Here is a 26,638-nt window from a genome sequence, read left to right as displayed (position 1 = left end):
TACTTTCAAAGAAAAATACCCATGTCCCACACACAACTAAAACACTAAAAAATCAAGTTACAAGAACCAACACTTCATCATGTTCCTCAAACTAATCCCGAACAATGTGTGCAATGTGGCAGAGCGCATTATCCTGCTGAAAGAGGCCACTGCCATCTGGGAATACCATTCCCATGAAGGGGTGTACCCGGTCTGCAACGATGTTTAGGTAGGTGACACGTGTCAAATTGACTTCCACATGAATGGCCGGACCCAGGGTTTCCCAGCAGAACATTGCCCAGAGCATCACACTCCCTCCGCTTGTCATCTTCCCACAGTGCATCCTGGCGCCATCATTTCCCCAGATAAACGGCGCACACGTACATGGCCATCCACGTGATCTAAAAGAAAACGGGACTCATCGGACCAGACGACCTTCTTCCACTGCTCCAAGGTCAAGTTCCAATGGTAGCGTGACCATTGTAGGCGCTTTCGACGGTGGACAGGGGTCATCATCTGCGGCTACGCAGCCCCATACGCAGCAGGGTGCGATGCACTGTGTATTGTGACACATTCCTCCCGTAACCACCATTAACATTTTCTGTGACTTGTGCCACAGTAGACCTTCTGTCGGTTTGGACCAGACGGGATAGCCTTTGTTGCCCTCGCGCATCGATGAGCCTTGGGCACCCAACACCCTGTCGCCGGTTTGTTGTTTGTCCCTCCTTGGCCCACTGTCGGTAGGTACTCACCACTGCGGACCAGGAGCACCTCACAAGCCTTGCTGTTTCAGAGATGCTCTGACCCAGTCGTCTGGCCATAACATTTTGGCCCTTGTCAAAGTCACTCCTGCCCATTTCTCGTGCATCCAACACATCAACTTTAAGAACTGACTGTTCACTTGCTGCCTAATATATTCCACCCCTTGACAAATGCCATTGTAACAAGATAATCAATGTTATTCACCTCACCTGTCAGTAGTCATAATGTTTTGGCACATCGGTGTATACACATCAGCAGCAACGGCAGCAATGCGTGTGTAAATAAAACAATTATGTACTCTATTTTTCTATTTCTTTGCATCAGCCTTGATAAGCATCTACTACTGCATGAATAGCTATTCATTGTTCATTTCTGAATACGAATGGTTCGATTGGGCAATTTTAGGCTCTTGCCCCTTTATGGAGAAAAATCTCAAAAGCTTCAAACTAAGAGGACTCCTAGACAATAGAAACATTCAAGCAGTAAATATCAGAACATTGAGCCCTAAAGATGTAAAATCACAATCTCATTATGCCAACTAGACTTCTGTCCCGCATATCTATGGAGAGAGAAACGGTCAATGTTGCATCTGGGCTGCTGCAAGGGCAGCATTGCTTCTCCCTGAGCCTCTGCTGACGGGACGTCAGTAACAAAACGGCATCACACTGCTCGAATGAATGAAGGTATGTAGGTTAATTGGCGGGTAAATGTAAAAATTGTCCCTAGTGGGTGTAGGATAGTGTTAATGTACGGGGATCACTGGGCGGCACGGACTTGGAGGGCCGAAAAGGCCTGTTTCCGGCTGTATATATATGATATGATATGATATGATATCATAATGGTAGCTCTCTTCATTTCTCACGACATACACTGACAGGACATCATATTAGGCACAATCACAAACGCAGATATTTACTTCAAATTCATTCTAAATATCAAAACAGAACTTCACTTGAAATTAGAGAATGTCTCGACCACAACTGGAAGTTCTGTACTATTCAGTTAAAGGATGGTTTTGAGAAACTAAGGTTTAATGGAAAACTAAAAGATTGACAGGGTGGATATTTAGAGCATGGAGTAACATGTGCAATTTTGGTCTCTGTAAAGAATATAATTGTTTTTGACATGGTGGATCAAATATTCACTTGATTAATTCCTGAGCTAACGTGCTTGACTTATGACAAGAGATCGAGTAGGATGGACCTTTAACAGCTCGAAATATAGATCTCTTCAAAAAAGAGATTGTGAGAGATGTTAAGTGATAGTTTCCCTCGCTAGAAAATTTAGGACAGAGGCTATGCTATTTAGTCCAGAGTGGAGAAATACCTTCTTTGTTCACACTGCTGTAAATCTCATACCTGGAGGCCTGTCAATGCTCAGTGCTGAGCATGCTTAGTGAGCACAATCTATTAATCTTGGTCATAAGGGAAACAATGGGAATGGAAACTGGGCAGAAGACAGGACGAGGCAGAGGATCAGAAATTATCTTATTGAATGACAAAACAGGTTTAAGAGCTCATATGGTCTACACCTGCTTCTATGCATAATTTTAAAACAAAATTTCCACTCATACACAGTAATTTTGCAATCAATAGATGCTAGAAAGCATATAATGTGATGCAACTATGAAGTAACAATTGCAGGTAAACTATTGAATGCAGTTGGTGTTTTGTATGGCCTACATTCCAAATTGGTTCACACGCTGAATGGCCTTTAGATAGGCTAGGCAATCAGAACCCTTTTCACTGGGTGGAAATGACAAAGGCTAGAAGACATACTTTAAGGTAAGAAGGGCAAAATTTAAAGGAGATGTGCAGGGCAAGTTTTTTTTTAAACACAAAATGTGGTGGCAGCCCGGAAACACTGCCAAGGGTGGCTGAGGGGGCAGATGGAATAGTGGCATTTAAAAGGCTTGTAGATAGGCACATGAATATGCAGGGAATGGAGGACTGTGGACCATGTTCAGGCAGATGAGATTAGTTTATCATGGCATCATGTTCCTGTGTTGTACCGTTCTATTTTCTAGATGTTTCTCCAATTCCAAGAGCAGTTGTTAAAGTTTTTGCTTTGAAAGGGATGATCAAATATAACAAAGTCAACATGCAATTCTTCAGAATATCTAACTGTCCATTTTTGCTGATCCTACCATACAGGGCACTTAAAATTACCAAAAACAAATGCCCAAACCACTATGCTAACAAAATGCTGATAAAAAATATGACAACTTTTACAATGTCCTTTGATACATAATATTTCATACATTTAAAAATTGAAGTACATGTTATTGGAATGAGTTTGATAACCTGCAAGTGAATATGAAAAATGTTCCCCAATACACCACATAGATTTCATTACAAAAATGATGAATGAACTCCTAATTATACATAGCAGGCTTAAGTTTGAGCAGTGCTGAGCAACAAATCTAAATCAACAGAAAATAACTGTCGCAATACTGCAGGCAGTTTTCCCGTCGTTATAAGCAATCATTTATTCTACTTTAAGCATGTTTTAGTGTAAAAGCAAGCCAATCTAAAACTAGAAGCTTGTGACATATTCCTCAACAACTAGTTTTTTTTCCCACATTTAAATTGAAATCAAGCCTTTTTGCATGACAGCCCAATAGCGCCATCATATGGTCAAAGCAAGGCAATTACTAACATTCAATCCTGCAGAAAATACTTTCAAGATCTTAGATTGTGGCTATTAATTAAGGAAATGTCTTCTGCGGCATGATTCTCCAATTTGATGATGAACTATACTACTCTCCTGTAAACTAATGTATATCAGCTGGTATTTCAAAAGGTCTGTTGTTTAAATTATTATAATGTTGTGCCCCAAATGGAGTTGAAAAGACTTAACCCGAGCTAAAAAATATCAAAAAGAAAACAAGGATATTGGCAAGTGCAATTTCATTCAGGTTTACCTATCTTAATCATTACTCTGTGATTGCTGTGGGAAAGTGGGAGGATGTGTGGATATTAGATTAAAACTTGAAGGCTTTGCCTATTCCACTATCAAATATATTTCACACTGCACCTCCAACTTCCTGACGCTTATTGTCACAAAAACATTGGAAAGATGTTTCAAAACAAAGATTCATAGTTAACTGAAGCCAAGAATTAGGTTCAGTACATAAATTTTATTGATCAGCTGTATTCGGGTGATTGATTTTGTACTTCATTAAATTAAATTTAAACTTCACCATATATGATTTATATCTCATTCATAAAAATCAACTAAATCATTCAATACCGCAATTAATGCATTAAAAACCAATGGACTAACAGTGATTTAATAGATCTCATGCTTTACTATAATTAACTACAAATATATCAATCTGTGCTTCCTCCATCCTTCAAAGGACATTAGATTATATCAAATACAATATACATAAAATATTGAGGCACAAGGAACTGCAGATGCCAAAATCTTGCATAGAAGACACAGAGCTGGAGTAACTCAGCAGGTCAAGCAGTGTCTCTGGAGGACATGGATAGGTAACATTTTATAGACAATAGACAATAGGTGCAGGAGTAGGCCATTCAGCCCTTCGAGCCAGCACCGCCATTCAATGCGATCATGGCTGATCACTCTCAATCAGTACCCCGTTCCTGCCTTCTCCCCATACCCCCTCACTCCGCTATCCTTAAGAGCTCTATCCAGCTCTCTCTTGAAAGCATCCAACGAACTGGCCTCCACTGCCTTCTGAGGCAGAGAATTCCACAACTTCACCACTCTCTGACTGAAAAAGTTCTTCCTCATCTCCGTTCTAAATGGCCTACCCCTTATTCTTAAACTGTGGCCCCTTGTTCTGGACTCCACCAACATTGGGAACATGTTTCCTGCCTCTAATGTGTCCAATCCCCTAATTATCTTATATGTTTCAATAAGATCCCCCCTCATCCTTCTAAATTCCAGTGTATACAAGCCTAATTGCTCCAGCCTTTCAACATACGACAGTCCCGCCATTCCGGGAATTAACCTAGTGAACCTACGCTGCACGCCCTCAATAGCAAGAATATCCTTCCTCAAATTTGGAGACCAAAACTGCACACAGTACTCCAGGTGTGGTCTCACCAGGGGCCCGGTACAACTGTAGAAGGACCTCTTTGCTCCTATACTCAACTCCTCTTGTTATGAAGGCCAACATTCCATTGGCTTTCTTCACTGCCTGCTGTATCTGCATGCTTCCTTTCAGTGACTGATGCACTAGGACACCCAGATCTCGTTGAACATCCCCTCTTCCTAACTTGACACCATTCAGATAATAATCTGCCTTTCTATTCTTACTTCCAAAGTGAATAACCTCACACTTATCTACATTAAACTGCATCTGCCATGTATCCGCCCACTCACACAACCTGTCCAAGTCACCCTGCAGCCTTATTGCATCTTCCTCACAATTCACACTACCCCCCAGCTTAGTATCATCTGCAAATTTGCTAATGGTACTTTTAATCCCTTCATCTAAGTCATTAATGTATATCGTAAATAGCTGGGGTCCCAGCACCGAACCTTGCGGTACCCCACTGGTCACTGCCTGCCATTCCGAAAGGGACCCATTTATCCCCACTCTTTGCTTTCTGTCTGTCAACCAATTTTCTATCCATGTCAGTACCCTACCCCCAATACCATGTGCCCTAATTTTGCCCACTAATCTCCTATGTGGGACCTTGTCGAAGGCTTTCTGAAAGTCGAGGTACACCACATCCACTGACTCTCCCCTGTCAATTTTCCTAGTTACATCCTCAAAAAATTCCAGTAGATTTGTCAAGCATGATTTCCCCTTCGTAAATCCATGCTGACTCGGAATGATCCTGTTACTGCTATCCAAATGCTCAGCAATTTCGTCTTTTATAATTGAATCTAGCATCTTCCCCACCACTGATGTCAGACTAACTGGTCTATAATTACCCGTTTTCTCTCTCCCTCCTTTCTTAAAAAGTGGGATAACATTTGCTATCCTCCAATCCACAGGAACTGATCCTGAATCTATAGAACATTGAAAAATGATCTCCAATGCTTCCACTATTTCTAGAGCCACCTCCTTAAGTACCCTGGGATGCAGACCATCAGGCCCTGGGGATTTATCAGCCTTCAGTCCTATCAGTCTACCCAAAACAATTTCCTGCCTAATGTGGATTTCCTTCAGTTCCTCCATCACCCTAGGTTCTCCGGCCCCTAGAACATTTGGGAGATTGTGTGTATCTTCCTCAGTGAAGACAGATCCAAAGTAACGGTTTAACTCGTCTGCCATTTCTTTGTTCCCCATAATAAATTCCCCTGCTTCTGTCTTCAAGGGACCCACATTTGCCTTGACTATTTTTTTCCTCTTCACGTACCTAAAAAAACTTTTGCTATCCTCCTTTATATTATTGGCTAGTTTACCCTCGTACCTCATCTTTTCTCCCCGTATTGCTTTTTTAGTTAACTTTTGTTGCTCTTTAAAAGAGTCCCAATCCTCTGTCTTCCCACTCTTCTTTGCTATGTTATACTTCCTCTCCTTAATTTTTATGCTGTCCTTGACTTCCCTCGTCAGCCACAGGTGTCTCTTACTCCCCTTAGTCTTTCCGCCTCTTTGGGATAAATTGATCCTGCAACCTCTGCATTATTCCCAGGAATACCTGCCATTGCTGTTCTACCGTCTTCCCTGCTAGGGCCTCCTTCCAGTCAATTTTGGCCAGCTCCTGCCTCATGCCTCTGTAATCCCCTTTGCTATACTGTAATACTGACACTTCCGATTTTCCCTTCTGCCTTTCCATTTGCAGAATAAAACTTATCATGTTGTGATCACTGCCTCCTAATGGCTCTTTTACCTCTAGTCCCCTTATCAGATCAGGATCATTACACAACACTAAATCCAGAATTGCCTTCTCCCTGGTAGGCTCCAGTACAAGCTGTTCTAAGAATCCATCTCAAAGGCACTCTACAAACTCTCTTTCCTGAGGTCCATTTCCAACCTGATTTTCCCAGTCTACCTGCATATTGAAATCTCCCATAACCACCGTAGCATTACATTTGTGACACGCCAATTTTATCTCCTGATTCAACTTGCACCCTATGTCGAGGCTACTGTTTGGGGGCCTATAGATAACTCCCATTAGGGTCTTTTTACCCTTACAATTCCTCATTTCTATCCATACTGATTCAACATCTCCTGATTCTCTGTCACCCCTTGCAAGGGAATGAATATCATTCCTTGCCAGCAGAGCAACCCCACCCCCTCTGCCCACCTGTCTGTCTTTTCTATACGTTGTGTACCCCTGAATATTCAGTTCCCAGCCCTGGTCCTCTTGTAGCCATGTCTCAGTGATCCCTACAACATCATACTTGCCTATGACTAACTGAGCCTCAAGCTCATCCACTTTATTTTTTATACTACGCGCATTTAAGTACAACACTTTAACTTCTGTATTTACCTCCCCTCTCACATCGGTCACAAATGGCCCTGCCCTTAATCTCTTTTCCCCTCTAGAACTTCGGAACCTCGGAATCCTTCATCATCTGAAACGTCACCTATCCATGTCCTCCAGAGATATTGCCTGACCTGCCGAGTTACTACAGCATGTTGTGGAGTATTGCAGAATATTGCAGAATACAACCAAAAGAGCCCATATGTGCTTACTTTAAAGTATTTTTTTCGAATTCGGGTCATGTTCATCAACATTACTCCAGAGTTGACTCCAGTTTTCCCATAATATGGATGTCTGGCAAAACGGTTGTACCAGCCGATTCGCAAGTCCTCATGTTCTGGGGCCATTCCCCCGATCTGAGTTTGTTTAAAATCTTCAAAAAAAGCCCATATGTCATCCATGGGACTAAGAAAAAGGACATCAGTGTCCACATACAGCAAGGAATCCACGTTCTTCAGGATCAACTTTTTTTTTAAAACAAGAACACACGAGGAAAAACCATTAGGCAAAGCAGATGTAGTTTAATCAGCATACCATGGATCTATATCTAAACTGATTGCTCAAGATACCTCTATTTGGAACAGATCACACTGTGTAGTCAATATTTTCAGTTCCAGTTTCAATAGCAAGTAAGTTTACATATTTTTACAATGTAATCATCCCATCAATTTTTCAGAAAGGATCATCTAAAGAATATCACACTGGTGTCTCTGGGTGCGTCACAGGTAAATTGATTGATGGGATTCCCTACATTAAAATTGCAATTCAACTTCAAAATTACATGGGTGCAAAGCACTTTAGCCCTGAAAAGAATATGAATGAAGTCATTAAATTGATAAGCAAGTTATTTTGAGTTATCTAGTTGTTGCGATGGATTACAATATAAACCAAGCATTCAGAATGTATCATCTCTTCTAAGCTCATCTCTCAGGACAGAAAATGACCTGCTTTGACTCCAGTGCTCTGGCCTCCAAATTGGCTGACAAGACCATTAAGGTACTTGCAGGCTCAGCAACAGGTGGTGTGTGGTTGGGCAGGTGGGAAGATAGTTCCCAGTTCCCAAGATGGGAAGATAGTTCCCAAGAAAGTAGACATTTTCTCTCATTTACACTGTGCTCCAAACAAATGGATTCAAAGTTTGCGCCATTCGAATGCTCCTTGTCCATTTTGAGCATTCATGGACCAATAATACTCACAGGTTGAACAGGACCCTACACATTTTCTTAGAATGTTTTGAGACCACTCTTGAATTGTTTAATTTATTCGCCTGATAAATTCTTATCATGTGGATGTTTAGTGAATTGTGACTGTTTCAAGAGTCACGCATGCAAGTAATACGGCCTGACCATTGGAGCCTACTGAATAGGATTACAGCCTCAATATTGGAGACATTAAGCTGATAAAAAAACAATGACATTGGTCTGCTGATCCCACCTGCCATGGGCAGCACATGCATGCAGGGGACCAGGGTTAATTGCACTCTGAAGACTGAAGAGTGCCTCAGAGGGCAGTGGAGGCCAATTCTCTGAATACATTCAAGAGAGAGCTAGATAGAGCTCTTAAGGATAGCGGAGTCAGGGGGTATGGGGAGAAGGCAGGAACGGGGTACTGATTGAGAATGATCAGCCATGATCACATTGAATGGCGGTGCTGGCTCGAAGGGCCGAATGGCCTTCTCCTGCACCTATTTTCTATTGTCTATAAGACACTGGGTTTGGGTCTTGAATTTCAAAACATGTTTCCTCAGGCAGCCAAAAGTTTGCTCACTGAAGGCTATGATGAATTTCATTGATACCTGCCTTTGTTGAGAGGTGACTTTCAAGATATTGTTCACTATTTCTAGGGTTGTACTGTGGATCTTTATATTGTGCAAGGGTATGGAGCTAAGGGCAAGTGTAAAATATTTTTTTTCTCAGTGCCTCTGTCATTGACCTGCTTTGGCCTAAACCCTCAATGGACCCGAGAGATTTTGGTTTTAAGACAATCCTAACACACTGAATAATCCATATGTCGTGAAAACAGAGAATTGCTCTACCTGCCTTCTTTCCACTTATAATCTATTCCACTCATAATCTGGTCAAGGATTTTCTGTTGGACCTAAACCTGCAGATTCTTCTGGAAATAACTTTAACCCTATCCCACCCCTTCCCCAACACTTACTCCCAACATTCCTCTTAAATAATTCTTACAGGTAAGAAGAGTCTTTGTGAAGCACAGGGTTTGAAGAGTTTCTTCCACACTGCTGCTGTATCTCCTGGAAATGTTATTGGATAGATGGTGTGACTGAATTTCTGATGAAATTCTTTCTTCCAGTTTTCCAGCTGTATATAAAAAAGATTATTAACAGGATATTCCACAAGTACCCTTTGCCAACATGTGCTGCACAGTAAATAACCCAAGGGAATCACAAAGTAATGGGGCAATTTTTACCGCCAATTTCAGGTTCTGATTCATGTTGATAGGGTACAAGATAGATTCTAAGTACCTTTTCATTCAAGTATAATTAGAAAAGCTCTCGGGGTCACTGTCAACCTGGTAATTCTGAGTATAAGTGCTTCTGTGTTACAGCCGTTCAGGTAATGAAAAATTTATCCTTACAGAATTCACAAATCACTACCCAAAAATTTGAGATATGGAATTATGCTCACTCTCATGGAATTTATGTGAAAAAAATAAACAAATTTTTGTTACTCGAGTTTCTGGATGCATACAGAGATGATGTGGCTTTGAGTTATGGAAAATTGGGATACAGACCATCTTCTGGGAGAGAAACCCACCCCCCTTCCCACTCCTTCCGTACATTTGTATATAAAATGTTTACTCAAACAACAAATAAGGACAAATATACGGATGATATTACTAAAAATTTAAATAATTGCCATGAAAAAATTCAATACCACATCACTTACTATAATTCTTTACAAACCTATTGACAATACAAGTGTAAATATCAAAGGAGGTACTTACTGAGCTATTGAACTTATGATGGAGTTCATCCTCGGCAAATATGTGGAAATGAAGTGGTTTTTGACTAAACAAAACTGCAGATTTTAGCATAGTTAGGGTTTCTTCCAGTCTCTCTCCACAAGCTACCACAGCCAGATGCATCGTCCCTGGAGAATTTTCCAATGAGCCTCTAGACCTCAGCCTTTCTACTTCATACCTGTAAAATTAATCATACCAATATCTTGTTTAAACTATTTCCAACCATAAAAAAATCAAGGTATTCTTAAATCCATTTGTAGTTTAATGTATCTACTGGTAAAGAGAATGATAATAAATGTGTTTCCAAATTTCATTGAAAACACAAGGTTTTTACTGCTGGGCAGCAGAACGTGGCACTGGGTTTCTCATCCACTGCAGAATCCATCCAATTTCATTTGATTTAAATTGCTTAAAATTCAGATAGATTCCATACAGGCCAGAAGATTGCTACCCATATGGTAAAAGTGAAAATAACCCAGATAATACCTTTTTATAAAATCGTAACTGTGGAAACAGGAAGGAAACAGGAGCACCTGAATAAAAGCCACGAGATTACAGACGGAACATGCGAACTCCCCACAGACAGCAGCCAAGATCAGAATTGAACCTGGGACTCTGGCGCTGTGTGCTCCAGGTCAATGTATATGTTGCACTTTTCCTTACACCTCACATCAAATGATCTACACATTTTAGTGCCATATATAATCCCTTCTCCAAATTAGACTTTCAGGGATGGATTGTTTGGTTGTGTTAGACATTTATGCAACATCTTTAATCTAAAAAAATCTCAGGTGTGTTATTAGGCAAAATTTGACCCAACTTCATAAGGCGATATTAGGATAGATGACCAGAAGATTGATCAAAGTCGGGCCATATGCAACATTTTAAAATGGAAAAAAAAGGTGGAGAAAAAAAGAGGAGGATCAGCACTGAATTCCAGAGTTAGGACTTGGCAGTTTATGATATTTAGATGGTTATGGGCTAAACACGGGCAAATAGGACTAGCTGAGATGGTGCATCTTGGTCGGCATGGCAAGTTGGGCCGAAGGTGTGTTTCCGTGCAGCATGATAAAGCCAATAAAATAGAATTCTCTTAGAAGAGCGCAGATATGTAAACATTTGAAACACAGAGAGAGATTAGCGATAACAAGGCATGTGGCCATGAGAAAACAATAATAAATTATTTTTAAATTATGGGATTGAAGGTGCTGATTAATGCTTAGGCAAAGATACATTAAATTTTCAAGAAGCCACAGTGTTTGCCAAGACAATGTAGGTTGATCACCTTGGTAGGGACTATCCAAGGTTTATTCATAGACATGACAAAAAGGATCGTTAAACAGTAGTAGGGAAGATTAGTTAATAGTTCCAACTTGCAACACAATGCTCTGTTTGGAGATACAAGAAACTTTTTCTGCTCAAGATTTAATCATCTGCAAAGTGCTGGAAGAACTCAGCAGGTCAGGCTGCATTTGTGGAGGGAATGGACAGACAGCATTTCAGTTCAGAAATCAGACTGATTGGAGCGAGGGAACTTTCCAGTGAAAGCTGGAAAAGAGGTGTGAATGGGACAAAGCCTTACAAATGATGGGTGGATATTGGTGAAAGGGGGGTGATTGGCAGATGAGTGAAATAAGTTACAAAGCTGGAGTGGAACTGGAGACAAAAAAGTGTGCTGCACTGGCTCACAAGATGGGATTCAATGAAGATATACCTAATCATAGAAACTACTATGACCACATCTTATAAACTACATGTTCAAACCATCTGGAACTATTAAAGACCCAGTTAATCCAGCAAAGGAAATGAAATGATATTCTGCTTTTAGAATGCCATTCTTCTAGTTATAGCTTTTTCTGCTGATCTGTAATTAGAAACACAAATAAGAGATCGTCTACTATTATTTTAGGTATAAATCCTAACATTTGCATTTCCTGCCCACAAAGCATTCAGAGATTGTGATGGCACAATTATGTTTATCTTAAAACCATTTCTAATCCTCAGTGCAACTCGTAAGAATCAACGATGATAAATATACTCGCTAACACCAAAAACAAATCAGATTAAAATTATGCCACAATAAGCAAAAGAATAAGCAGTTGAAATGAAAGACCATTCACCTGAGACATTAATTTTGTTTCCCTCTTCTCAAATGTTGCTGCACTATTTCCAGAACACACACTCACTCTCTCTCTCTCTATAAATATATATATATATATATATATATATATATATATATCTTATGATTATTATATGACTAAAACTCTCGGTTTGTTTGTGTGTGTATATGTTTATGTGTGTACCATGCCCTCTACAGAGCCAAAACGGTACACGATAGCGCAACAATTTTAGGCCCACCTCACCATTGTCCTGGGATTCAAATGAATGTTAATTTTTTTTTAAATTCCACTTTCTAATCTTTCAAAATCACTTTTTTATGTTTAAAAAATCACTTTTCTATCTCTCTTTGGCAGTCACCCGCGTATGACGTCACAATGGGAAGTCCGAGTTCGCGCCTGCCATTCGTCGTCACCCGTGTATGACGTCACAATGGGAACTGTGCCTGCCTGCGCAGTTGTGGCCCATTGATCTAATTCATCGGACTACAACCCCCAGCGAGCATCGCGGCACACACGCACGCATGCACACACGCACGCACTTACGCACGCACACACGCACACACACACACACACTGCGGCCGCTCTCCTACTTCTCCTCCTCCCGCTCCGACAACTTGTGCGCGCCTCCCGCCGCCGCGCTGACCTCTGGGAGTTGTAGTTGTCGCCCAGCCCCGGCGGTTGCCGCTCGGAGGGGGGCGGCACCCACCCGAGTGACAGGAGTGGCGACCAATGAGTGGGGGGGGGGGGTGCGACGAGTGCGTCAGGGCGGGGGGGAAAGAAGGGGGGGGAGAGGGGGGAGGACAGGAGGGTGGGAGCGAGGGGATGGAGTGGGTGAAAGGGGGAGGGATGGAGCTGGTGCAGTGGGAGGGAGAGAGGGTGGATGGAGTGGGTGGGGGGAGGGTGGGGGGGATGGAATGGGTGAGGGAAGGGGGGATGGATTGAGTGAGTGGGGGGGGGATGAGGGGATGAGTGGGGGGAGGGGGGGTGGAGTGGGTGAGTGGGAAGGAGGGGGAATGGAGCGTGTGAATGGGGGGAGGGGAATGGTGAGTGGGGGGAAGGGAGGGGGGATGGAGAGGGTGAGTGGGGTGGAGTGCCAGAGAGCCCCTAAGAGTGATGGGGATGGTGAGAGGGGGATAAGGGGGGTTGAGGGGGGATGGTGGGTGAGGGGTTGAAAGGGGGGCTGAGGGGGGATGGAGTGAGGTGGGGGGGGGGGAAGGGGGGGAGTGGGGGAGGGGAGGGTGCTACACCAATGCAGGAGAGATTTGGGCCCAACGGATTGCCGCTGGAGATGCGCGTCCGCGGATGGGGGAGGGTTGCCATTTTGTGTTCAGTTCCAGCGTGTGCGCAGTTGGGGGTGGGTTGCCATTTTGTGTTCAGCTCCGACCACACGCTCCACGCCCAATTGCTCCGGGTCCTACATGGGGGGAGCGCCGGCGGTCCCCGCTCCGATTGGTCGCCGGCACTTCCTGATTTGCTCCTACCGCTCACCCCCACATGGGGTCCATTGATTGGCTACAACCTCCCGCTTGATGCCCGATTGGCCCGGGTTCCCACGTGGAGGGAGCGCCGATGCTCCCCACTCTGATTGGTCGCCCACGTGTCCTCATTTGCTCCTGCCGCTCATCCCCACGTGGGGTCCATTGATTGGCTCCAACCTGCCACTCTACGCCCGATTGGTCCGGATCCCATGTGGGGGAGCACTGACGCTTCCCGTTCTGATTGGTCGCCGGCAAGTTTTGATTTGCTCCTGCTGCTCACCCCCACGTGGGGTCCATTGATTGGCTTTGACCTCCCGCTCGATGCCCGATTGGCCCACGTCGCCACGTCAGGTCGAATGATTGGCTCCGACCTCCCGCTCGATGCCCGATGGGTCTGGGTCCCATGTGTGGGGAGCGGTTTCTTCCTGCTCAAAGCAACTGCCACCGCAGTCCAGCTGACGCTGATGCTGAATGAGGGCACCCTGCCCCAGTGAGTCCTCTTCCTGTCACCTCTTCAAAAAATGCAATCAAATTTACAAGATTCAATTTCCCATGCACAAAGCCATGCTGACTATCCCTAATCAGTCCTTGCCTTCCCATATGTAGATCCTGCCCCTCAGAGACCCCTGTAGTAATTTTCCCACCAATGATGTTAGGTTCCCCTGCTTATCCTTGCAGTCCTTTATAAATAAAGGCACAACATTAGCCACACTGCAGTTTTCCAGTACCTCAGTCATGGCTAAACTGGGGCCCCTGCAATTTCTTCCCTAGCTTCCCATAATGTCCTCAAATACACTTGGTCAGGCCCTGGGTATTTATCCACCCTAATATGCTTTAAGACTACCAGTACCTCCTCTTTTGTAATGTTCTCTGGGATAGTCAGGGGCGAGCATGCTGGAAGCCCTGCAGCTCATTTGCACCCCGTGATTAAAACAGACCAGGCAGAGAACTTGCTCCCATGCTTCAAATATCAATTTCCCTACTTATCAGGATTGTGTAACAGCAATCTGTTTATATCTCCACTGCATTTTTTCCCTTCATAATACAATTAGCCCCAAGTCACCTGGGGTCTTTTCAATACCTTTTCAATTACTTCCAATACCTTCCATTCTAACTCTGTACCAGTCATAATTGAAACACAAGATAGACACAAAACGCTGGAGTAACTCAGCGGGACAGGCAGCATCTCTGGAGAGGAGGAATGGAATTATGAAGAAGGGTCTCGACCCGAAACATCACCCATTTTTCTTTCCAGAGATGCTACCTGTCCCGCTGAATTACTCCAGCTTTTCGTCTATCTTTGGTTTAAACCAGCATCTGCAGTTCCTTCTTACATAGTTGAAACACAACTCCTTTGTTTTCCTTTGCACCTTGTACACTACTGTTAACTGATCATTTGATTTTTTTTTGCTGTTTTATTTCCTTGGCTGAAAACAATTCTTCCTTAAGTAGATGTTTATCTGCTACTGTGGAATTTTCACTAGGTGACTGATTTCGCATTTTTTGCAATGATAAATGTAAAATATCAGTAATAAAAAAGCAAACTAGAACTGATGCTAAAAGTCAGTAATGAAACAGAAAATGCTAGGGATACTCATATCATACAGTACCTGTGAAGAGAAACAATATTTAGTTCAACAGCCTTCCATTCGAACTAAACGAAGTTTCAGCTTGCACTGAGATGGAGGACAGAAAAAAAGATTGATAATAAACAGGAAAGATTGAAAGGATTGACGTGCAAGATAAATGAGATGTAGAAAAACGTGTGGAGGTGCTAAATGATAGCAACAGAATCATTATTAACAGCAGTTCCACAACTATTAAACAATATTAAGCCTTGAGGCTGTACAAGTCTTAATTGAATGATGAGGTGCAATTCCATGTTTCGTTACAACAGTGCAGGAAACAAAGGACAGAGGTCAATGTACACGGAGGATGGTGAATTAAAGTGATGGGTGACCAGAAGCTGAAAGTCACATTTTACTGACTGAGCAAAGGAGCTCAATAAGCGATCACCCAAATCTTATTTAGTCTCCTCACTGTCAGAGAAATCACACTACGAGTAACAAAAACAGTATGCTAAGTTGAAAACATAACTAAATCAGTATTTAACATGAAAAGAGAGATTGCCACCCCATGTGGCAGGAAGGATTAACATCTCTAGGTTTGTCTGCGGGGAAACAAAAGAATGCCAAGTACTAAGAATAGTTCCTTTCAAGTAACGGGAGAGGGGAGGATGTGCTTGGTAGCGGCATCATACTAGAAGTGTCAGAGGAGGGAATGGAAAGCAAAGACTTGGGTTGAGAGGCAAAATGTTGGAAATAGGAACATGAGATTTAGGGCATCTGTCAATCATAATGGGAATGAAGCATTAACCGGGAGACTGTCTTCCCAAATTAAAACAAAGAATGCTGAAAATATGTATCGGCTCAGCGGAAATATAGTGGATATTGGTTGCTAGACTATCTCCGGAAATAGAAGCCTAGGAATGGGGGGGGGGGGGGGGGGTTAAGAGATGAACCTTGCAAAATCAAAGAATAAGTGGAAGTATGAAGGAAAGGACAACATTTTATTCTGATCTATAGTGATTAGCATTGATACAGTTAGCAAGCTCCTGGTAAAAACGAACGAGGGGTTTGTAACTCACTGGAACAATAAACATCCCACATAACCCTAAACAAACAGAAATTAATTAAGTCTCTCACCGGGTTCCTATTGAACATATTTTATTTGGTGGAAGTGAGTAGAATGAAAATAAGTGGTTCCACTTGTAGAAAAGGTTTAGGTAAACAAAGAAATCGTTTACTGAAGCATTAACTCAATTTCTCTCTCCACTGATGATGCCTGGTCTACTGAGTGTTTCCAACATTTTCTGCTTTCATTTCAGATTTCCTGCATCAGTAGTTCTTTGCTTTTCAAATGAAACAAAGATTGTAAAATCAAGAGAGTAAGTACTTGGAGGACATACTGATACATTGACAAGATTTTTAAGTACACTGATCAGATAACACATCAATGTGACCAATGTGGTTATCAATTGTGAGAAAGAACCAAAAGTGATCCTGAGCATCAGATGACTGATTTACGAGGATTCAAGAAACATGACGTTTAGCGGCCAAAGACAATGATTTCACCTCTAACGATTCATTAAAACCGTAATATTGCTTGGAAAAATGAACAAAGATGAAATATTTCTGCTCCTGGATAACTAGGTTACCCCATTCATTTGCTTGTCATTACCCCATAATATATGTGGATTCCCTCATCGTTGGAACAAGAGGTAAAAACATGCCTTCTGCCAGATTAGCAAGGTGGCTTTATATTGAAAAGCAGTTATCTGGCATAGTCCAGCAACCAACACTTTAGAGGAAACAGACAGGCTGACATGGAGACAGTGATGTAGAATGCCCAGGCTGAGGTAACTAGCATGATTGTTTAAGGTGGCACCTTTCAAATCTGGTGAAAGCTGGATAACTCATCTTTTAAAAACACCAAAAAAAACAGCAGATGCTGGAATCTTGAGCAAAAGACAAAGTGTTGGAAGAACCTAGCAGGTCAGGTACCATCGTGGAGGGAATTGTTTTGAGTCAGCACTCTTCGTCAGACAGACCCCGCTTTGTTCACCCAGCACTTAGTGTTTTACTCAAGATTCCAGCATCTGCAGCTCCTTGTATCTCCAACATTGTAGTGTAATCTGTGCAAAACGAAATTCCACAATAACAATGACCCAAATGAGGTAAAGTTAAGAGAAAAAGTACGTGGCAGCACCTCCAGGAAGAGGAGTGAAAGAACTGATTGGTTCAGGAGGTTGATAGCAGCGGGAAAGAAGTCTGGATGTCTGGGCTTTCAAGCTCCTGTATCTTCTCACAGAAGGTGAAAGAGAGAAAATAGAAGGGCCAAGGTAGCAGGCATCCTTGACACTGCTTCCAGCCTTCCTGATTGGACACACTGTGAAGATGGACTGGATGGAAGGAAGTGATTATTCTGAGATTTGCCTGGGCTGTATTCACCACTCTCTGCAGGTTCCGGTGAGATGCTTATGGTCAATACTATCTGTGGAAGTTCAAGAGAATCCTCGTGGACATGTTGAATCTTATAGACACCTCTACGAAAGTAAATACGTTGATACACTTTCTTGATCACCACACGAATGGGAAGGGACCAGGTAAGGTTGCTGATGCTATGGATGTCAAGGGATCCCCATATCCCTTGATTCTGCTAGCCCCTACAGCTCTATCTAACTCTCTTTTAAATTCATCCAGTGAATTGGCTTCTACTGCCTTCTGTGGCAGAGAATTTCACAAATTCACAATTCTCTGGGTGAAAAAGGTTTTTCTCATCTCAGGTTTAAATGGCCTCCCCTTTATTCTTAGACTGTGGCCCCCTGTGGCTATTATCGGCGAACTTAATTAACAAGATGGCGTTATACTTACCCACATAGCCATGGCTGTACAGGACCAGGATTAAGTGATTGACCACAAAACTCTGAGGACATAAGTGTCAAGCGTCAGGTTGAACAAAATGCTATGAACAATAGTAACTGACTGAGGTCTGCCAGTTAGGAAATCCTGAAGCCAGTTTCTGATGGATGCTCCAAGGCCAAAATCCAGAGTTTAAGAATTAGCTTATTCAGTATTATAGGGTGGAAGGCTGAGCTGCAGTCAATTAATAGCAGCCCAACCTAGGTGCTCCATTCTGACATTACCGTACCATTTTGTAATTAGAAGAATTCTACCTCGTCCTTTCTCCCTTTAAAACCTGGATATATTAAACCATCAGTCTGGACAAGGGTCTCAACCCGAAACGTCACCTATTCCTTCTCTCCTGAGATGCTGCCTGACCCGCTAAGTTACTCCAGCATTTTGTGTCTACATTATATTAAACCCACATCTGATTAATATTGGCTGAAGTAAAGAACACCTGTGAATCTGTAAAATGACAATTCAGCCTACCTAAATGCAGATTCCCAAAAGCAGTTCACTGCACAAACACCAGTAGGCAGCATCCAATATGGATTCCAGAAAGACACAGATACATCCTTACACCTAATTGAATAAAAACAAAGTATTCTATATGTATATATAATAACTACCTTTTCTCCATCAAAGTACAATAAAATAACCAACTATGAAGAAAACATAACAAATGCCATTTAATTCAATACATTAGAAAAAGTTAATGAGACAATACATACCTGAAATTAATGTTTAAAAACACCAAAGAAACTTAAATATGTTAAATGCAATTAAATTATGACATGTAGATAAAAATTAACTATAACAATGCCATAACATGGCTCTTTACATTCAGTTTAAAGTTAAATATTGCACACTGCCACAAAACACGTTGTGTTTTACACAGCAAAAACATTACCAGTGGCAGGCAGGCAATGAAAAACAAGTACCATGGGTGACCTGTCTCTTTATCCAATGCACAATAAAATGATTGTCAATCTCCATCAGGTAAGATCAAACCTAGAGTAGCCACAATTTATATAGCTCTGATACTCATGAAATGAACCCTCAAATAATGAGGGGTATTTTATTGAAATATAATAATTAATATAAAAATAGTGAGGATCTAAAGGAATACACAGAAACAGCATAAAAGATAGTCCACTGCTTAATTAATCAATTGTACATATTTTATATAGGGAATCCATCCTTAAACTGGTTTCTTCCGCAGCAGAGAAAAAAACCCCATGGAAAACTAATTCCCTGCTGTACCACCAATTCCACCTCAGCTCTGCTCGCCAATACCATAACAATACCTGGAAGTAATTTCTTCCCAATTTAAAATCTGAATGCTAAGATATAATGCTTCAATCTTCAAATGCTTTCGGTAATTGTCCATCTATGCTATTATTCCATTGTTTTACACTTTCTCTTCCCTACTAAAAATAAATTAAAAGAAGAAATATGCTATGAATGATATCCCGATTGCCCAATCTACCAAGTTGGGCTCATTCACTTTTTTTAAATCTGCACTTTCTCTGTCACCATAACACTCTATTCTGCGCTCTGTTTATTTTCTCTTTTGCACTACCTGACATGCACATTTATGGATTTATTCACAAAATGCTGGAGTAACTCAGCAGGTCAGGCAGCATCTCGGGAGAGAAGGAATGGGTGACGTTTCGGGTCGAGACCCTTCTTCAGACTGATGTCAGGGGGGCGGGACAAAGGAAGGATATGTTTTGATAGCACAGCATGCAAAACAAAGTTTTCTACCTTTTTTTGGCAAACATGATATTAATAAAACTATATTAGCAAAAAAAAAAAAAAATTCCACTTGTTGGAAGTCAAACAGCTGGATTTAAATAAAGATTATGCAGCATTTTATCAAAATCAGCATTACTATTTTGCCTAAGGGTACTCATTTCCCGTTCTGCTTCACTTGCAATTATCAATTAAGTAGACAATAATGTGTACAAAGAGCTCTTATAGCATTAAAACAATGACTAATTTGATTAAAAATCACCAACAAATCTCCAAATTGCTCAACAAGAAAAATATTTAAATTAGGTGACCATTAACTTAATTGTTCTCAAAACCATTACTAGAGATAAAATGGATATAATACATAAACTGATACTGGAATTACAATCCCTACAACCGTTCAGCAGTTTTGGCAGGACAATAAATATGCGTTCTGTTCTTGCACTGCCCGAGAAGAAGGGTGAGAGTACAAGTACGGGAAACAATTGAAGATAGAGGACAGAGTTCCTACGATCCTAACCTTTCACCTCATTGGCCTCTGCCTACAACTGATCGTCTTTTGTAATTCATCAAATACTTATATACCTCCCCTCGCAACATTTAGAAACACTTACTCTGCAACTCCCGGGTCTGCTCTTCTGTCTCACATACCACTCCTCATCATATGGGCCTTTTCTAAGCAACTAGAGATGCTAGTCAGAAGATCCCCGTGGTACAACCATCAGGTCACGGAAATTTGCCGTTACAGAACTGACAAACTGGTGCTGGCAGCCTCTGCTGGAGACCGACTTCGGGCGCTCCAAACACGGGAGCCTGCGGACTTAACATCGTGGTGCTGGCGATCCCTGTCGGGGATCGACCTTGGAGCTCCAACTGCGGAAGCCTGCGTACTAACATCGTGGAGCTCACGGTCCCTGGTAAGAGACCGACTTCGGGAGCTCCAGGCCGCAGAAGCTTCGACCACCCCGACACGGGAGCTTTGATCGCCCCGACACGGGAGCTTTGATCGCCCCGACGCGGGGGCTTCAATCGCCAGCTGAGGGAACTTCGATTGCCCTGACTGCGGATGATTCGACTGCCCCAACCGCGGGAGAATAAAGAGGAAGAAGTTTAGACTTTATTGCCTTCCATCACAGTGAGGAATGTGGGGAATCTGCTGTGGTGGATGTTTATGTTTACTTTTATGTAGTTGTGTGTCTTGTTCCTTTTTTTTTAGTATGGCTGTCTGGTATTTCAAGTTTCATTGTACCTTAATTGGTACAAGTGACAATAAACAGACCTTTGAACCTTTGAACTCAACAATATCCTTTATCTGCTCACTTAACCTATCTAATTCCTTCGTCAGTCTGAAGAAGGATCCCGACCAGAAACATCATCTGTCCATTCCTTCCACAGATGATGGCTGACCTTCCTCCAACATTTCATTTTTTCATCCCTTTGCAGCATCCTTATGGTCTTTTCATAACTTACTTTCCTAGCATTTCTGTGTCATCCGCAAAGTCAGCAATATACCTTCTGATAGTTTTGTTTATAATTGTGTTTTGCACTAATATATGACTTTTTTTGCACTATCATTTTTCTTTTTACAGTCTTGTGTAGTTCATGTATAATTTGTGTTTGTATTTCTGAGTTTATGTGTTTGTGATGCTGCTGCAACCAAGATTTTCATTGTACATGTACCTCACCATACTTGTGCATATGCCAATAAATTCAACTTGACTCCACTTCTGTATCTTCATCAAACTCACTTGTATAAATCAATTGTCTAGCTCAAAAACTCTACTTCCCTTCCACGGATTCTGCATTTCTTGATTATTTGTAGCATTTTCTAAATGAGTGAAACGTCTGAGGATGTACAAAAACAAGAAGCTGGTAGAACCCCTGCCTCACAGAGCCAGAGACTCAGCTTTAATCCAGACCTCGGGTGCTGCCCGTGTAGAGTTTGCACGTTCCCTGTGACCACGTGGGTTTCCTCCTGGTGCTCCAATTTCCTCTCTATCCCCAAAACGTGCAGGTTAGCCGGTTAATTGCTGGCAGCAGCATGTGCAGGATGGATGAGAAAATGGGATACCATAGAACTAGTGTGAACAGGTGATGGATGGTCGGCGTGGACTTGGTAGGCCAGAGGCCCTTTCTCCATGCTGTATCACTAAACTAAGCAATTGGAGTGGCATTAGAGGCATTAGGTATTTTTGGATACAAGAGTCAAGTGGATGCTAAAAATCACAGACCATAGAAACAGGCGCTTTGGTCCAACTCATGCATGCCGACCAAAATGCACCATCTAAGCTAGTCGCATTTGCCTGCATTTGGCCCATATATCTCCAAACCTTTCCTATGCTTCTTATATCAAATGACACTAAAGCAGTGAATCATGCCATGCAATGCAGTGTAACCCGGAATGTGCACAAGGACACGTTTGTCTGCAAGTGATCGATACAATAATAGATTGAGGAGATTCAGTATGCCGACAAACTCTCTTTTGAACTTCTACATGTGGAGAGTATATTGACTGCTTGCATTACTGCAACTGCAACTCAAATGTCCAGGAACAAGGCAGATGGATAGTGGCCAGCCATCACAGATATTGACCTCCCCACTATCGAAGGTATCTTATAGGAAGCACTGTCTGAAAAACGCAGCCAGTGTCATCAAGGACCCAGGCTACTTTGGCCACGATCATCTTTCACTCCTACCATTGGAAGAAGGCTTAAGAGTCTGAAAGCTGTCAACTTCAGGTTCAATAACAGGTTCTTCCCAACAACAATCAGGCTCTTGAACACTACAAAACACTCTTTTCCACTTATAACATTTTTACTAGTGTTTGACTTGATTGTACACATGTATATTGTTATCAAGCATGCAAAAGCATTTCACTGTACCTCGTACATATGACAATAATAATTCTAAACAATGAACAGTCTTAGTTGCACTAGGAACTTCAGCGTTTTTGCACTAATGTAGCACTAATGGTTTATAATTTATTGATTTTTTAAAATCATGCTTCCTGTGAGTACCATGTTTACAAGCCTGTTATTCTGCTGCAAGTAGGAATTTCATTGTTCAGTACATGTAACATAGAGCCCTAGTTACAAACCGGGGATACAGGCTCTTTGGCCCAACATGCCTATGCTAACCAAGATGCCTCATCTACACGAGTCTCAACTGCCATGTGTTTACCCCATATCCTTCTAAACCTTTCCTATCCATGTACCTGTCCAAAACTATTTTAAATGCTGAAACATCCACCACAGTGACTCCTCCACATTCCTCACTGTGATGGAAGGTGAAAAAAAAGTTCAATCTTCTTCCCTTCTTTGTTCTCCCGCGGTCGGGGGCCTCGAGCCTTCCGTTGATGGGATGTTCTTGGCTCCCGTAGCAGGTGGTCGGGCCCTCCGCATCGGGGCGATCAAGCTCCCGCATCGGGGGGATCTCAGCTCGCCTGCGCCGGGCGATCGGACCCCGGGTCGGGGCTGGTCGAACCTTCTGCGACTTTGGAGCTTCCTGACATCAGTCTCTGCCCGAGACTGCGAGCTTCTCAATGGTGAAATCCGCATGCCGCTGTCGGAGCGTCGATCCCAAGCAAGGGATCGCAGGCTCCGATGGTAAGTCTACGGCCCCGCGGTGGGGCTCAAAGTCAATCTCGATCAATGCTGCCATTACCATCATGTTCGGCCACAGAGCGACGGGAGATACGATCCGGAAAACAATCGCATCTCCGGCAAGTCAAGTCAAGTCAAGTCAATTTTATTTGTATAGCACATTTAAAAACAACCCACGTTGACCAAAGTGCTGTACATCTGATTAGGTTCCAATGGGAAAAAAATGAAACATACAGTGGCAAGGTAAGAGATTGAAAAAATGTTTCCCCCAACCCCCTCCCCCACCCAACAAACCAGAGAACATTAACACAAACTTTTTAAAACACACTAAAAATAACAAAAAAGACGAAAAGATAGACAGACCGTTGACGAGGTTGCCATCGCTTACGGCACCACCCGCCCCTCTGGGTAAAAGGCACAATTAAACACTCTTGGCACTCTCTTGACATTGTCAAACCATTGTGTTGGAAGCAACTGCAGATGGTGGTTTAAACCGCAGATAGACACAACGTTCTGGAGAAACTCAGCAGGGCAGGCAGCATCTCTGAAGAAAAGGAATAAGTGGCTTTTTCGGTCGAGACCCTGAAGGAGGATCTCGACCACAAAAGTCACCTCTTCCATCTCTCCAGAGATGCTGCCTGACCCGCTGAGTTACTCCAGCATTTTGCGTCTATCTATTGTCAAACCATTGTTTGCAATGGGGACCCTTGACAGCAGTGGCGCTGTTTGGCCTCCCAGCCGTCAGGAGGCGCTGCCGCCGCGGCCCCCCCCCTCCCCTCCCCCACCATTTTAAACGGCCGGTTCTACCTGCTAGATGGGTCCGCCTCATGATCCCTGTCTCTCCAGCGCGGAACCGATGCTCCCCCAGCCTCTTCTTCCGCTTCTTCCTCCTCCGCGCCGGCGATTTGGTTGAAGACGTAGAGGAGGAGCAGGAGGACGAAGGCCGAGCAGAGCAGGGCGGCGCGGAAGTAGCGCCGCATCCCGCCGGCCGGCGGGCCGTTAACCGGGAGCTCGAGCCGGCGCGGCTCCGCTCCCCTCACCTCAGCACTCGGTTCAAATCAGTTCACCTCCCCTTCAACCGTTGCAAAACATGCCTCTGGCATCCTTCCATAATTATATATATTATAATATATTTAAAGATCTCTGGCAGAGTCGCATTTATTTTTTAAAAGGGAAAGGTTCAAAGGCAGCCCCGCCCACATTCTTCCCCACCGTCCGTCGACCGCGGTGACGCGGGGCCGACCAATGGCCGCCGGCCGGATGGGCGGCTCCTCCCTGAGCGCGGGCCGGTTGCCCCGGCAACGGTGTGTCTCGTGCACGCGCGCGGGCGTTCCAGGCCCGCCAACGGCCGGCAGAGTGTCGTTAACTCAGGATCCGTCTCCGCAGGCGCTTCCCGACCTGCTGAGTAAGTCGTGTGGTTTAGAGATACAGCGTGGAAACATGCCCTTCGGCCCACCGAGTCTGTCCCAGTGATTCCCACGCACACTTACACTATCCTACACAATATGGACCATCTGCACTTGCGCCAAGTCAATTAACCTACGAACCTGTACGTCTTTGGAGTGTGGGAGTAAACCGAAGATCTCATAGAAACATAGAAAATAGGTGCAGGAGTAGGCCATTCGGCCCTTCGAGCCTGCACCGCCATTCAATATGATCATGGCTGATCATCCAGCTCAGTAGCTTGTACCTGCCTTCTCTCCATACCTCCTGATCCCTTTAGCAAAAAGGGCCACATCTAACTCCCTCTTAAATATAACCAATGAACTGGCCTCAACTACCTTCTGTGGCAGAGAATTCCACAGACTCACCACTGTGTGAAGAAATGTTTTCTCATCTCGGTCCTAAAAGACTTCCCCCTTATCCTTAAGCTGTGACCCCTGGTTCTGGACTCCCCCAACATCGGGAACAATCTTCCCGCATCTAGCCTCTCCAACCCCTTAAGAATTTTATATGTTTCTATAAGATCCCCCCTCAGTCTTCTAAATTCCAGCGAGTACAAGCCCAGTCTATCCAGTCTTTCCTCGTATGCAAGTCCCGCCATCCCAGGGATTAATCTGGTGAACCTTCTCTGTACTCCCTCTAAGGCAAGAACGTCTTTCCTCAGGTTAGGAGACCAAAACTGCACACAATACTCCAGGTGCGGTCTCACCAAGGCCCTGTACAACTGCAGCAGAACCTCCCTGCCCCTAAACTCAAATCCTCTTGCTATGAATGCCAACATACCATTTGCTTTCTTCACTGCCTGCTGCACCTGCATGCTTGCTTTCAATGACTGGTGCACCATGACACCCAGGTCACGTTGCATCTTCCCTTCTCCCAATCGGTCACCATTCAGGTAATACTCTGCTTTCCTGTTCTTGCCGCCAAAGTGGATAACCTCACATTTATCCACATTATATTGCGGGGGGAAACATACAAGCTCCGTACAGACTGCACCCGTAGTTGGGATCTAACCCGGGCCTCCAGCCCCGCTCTAAGGCAGCAACGCTACCACTGCTGCCCACCATGGTGGTGATGGTGAGTTTTGTTGAAGGCGTGGATCTGGCATAGAATGAAGTAAAGTTTGGGATCCATTGCAGAGATCTGATGAAGGTCTGAAGAAGGTATTTATTTCACAAAGTGCTGGAGTAACGCAGTAGGTCAGGCAGCATCTCAGGAGAGAAGGAATGGATGACGTTTCGGGTCGAGACACAAACTGAAACGTCACCTTTTCCTTCTCCAGATATGCTACCTGACCCGCTGAGTTACTCCAGCATTTTGTGTCCATCTTTGATGAAGTAAAGTTGGGGTCCATTGCAGATCTGGTTTCAATTCACCTTGTTTAAAAGTTTTAAATATACTAAATCTTCCACCAAACCTGCTGGTTTTAACGAGAATGTGAAAAGTAGAATCTGGGGCATTTCAATGGAACATATAAATGGGCCCGGGTGAGTTTGAAGGGAGCATAGAATACAAACAATTGACTTTCAAGGGAAAGGAGAAAATATTGTTTCTTGTCTTCAGCAGACTAGGAACTCATTAGTAACAACCTGCCAACCAGAGATGTACAACTTTATTGATATGCTGAAAGTTAGTCTA

General features: G+C 43.2%; 1 protein-coding gene across 2 annotated transcripts in view; it reads right to left on the bottom strand.

Annotated features, from left to right (window-relative positions):
- The window catches only part of gxylt1a (glucoside xylosyltransferase 1a), a 35,341-nt gene extending 10,573 nt beyond the window's left edge, over positions 1-24,768 (bottom strand). Inside the window, exons 1-5 of one of the 2 annotated variants that reach the window (XM_078416522.1) lie at positions 24,365-24,768; positions 18,690-18,782; positions 10,122-10,317; positions 9,344-9,475; positions 7,367-7,618 (exon numbers count right to left, since the gene is read on the bottom strand). In XM_078416522.1, the coding sequence (XP_078272648.1) occupies positions 7,367-7,618; positions 9,344-9,475; positions 10,122-10,317; positions 18,690-18,782; positions 24,365-24,537 (846 nt within the window). In that variant the 5' untranslated portion in view covers positions 24,538-24,768. The remainder of the gene's footprint in view (positions 1-7,366; positions 7,619-9,343; positions 9,476-10,121; positions 10,318-18,689; positions 18,783-24,364) is intronic. The other variant, XM_078416523.1, reaches the window with a different exon arrangement.
- Between the last annotated feature and the right edge of the window lie 1,870 nt (positions 24,769-26,638).

This window comes from Rhinoraja longicauda, chromosome 20 (assembly GCF_053455715.1).
Source record: "Rhinoraja longicauda isolate Sanriku21f chromosome 20, sRhiLon1.1, whole genome shotgun sequence".
NCBI classification, from domain to species: domain Eukaryota; kingdom Metazoa; phylum Chordata; class Chondrichthyes; order Rajiformes; family Arhynchobatidae; genus Rhinoraja; species Rhinoraja longicauda.
This window is presented reverse-complemented; position numbering and strand designations above follow the sequence as displayed.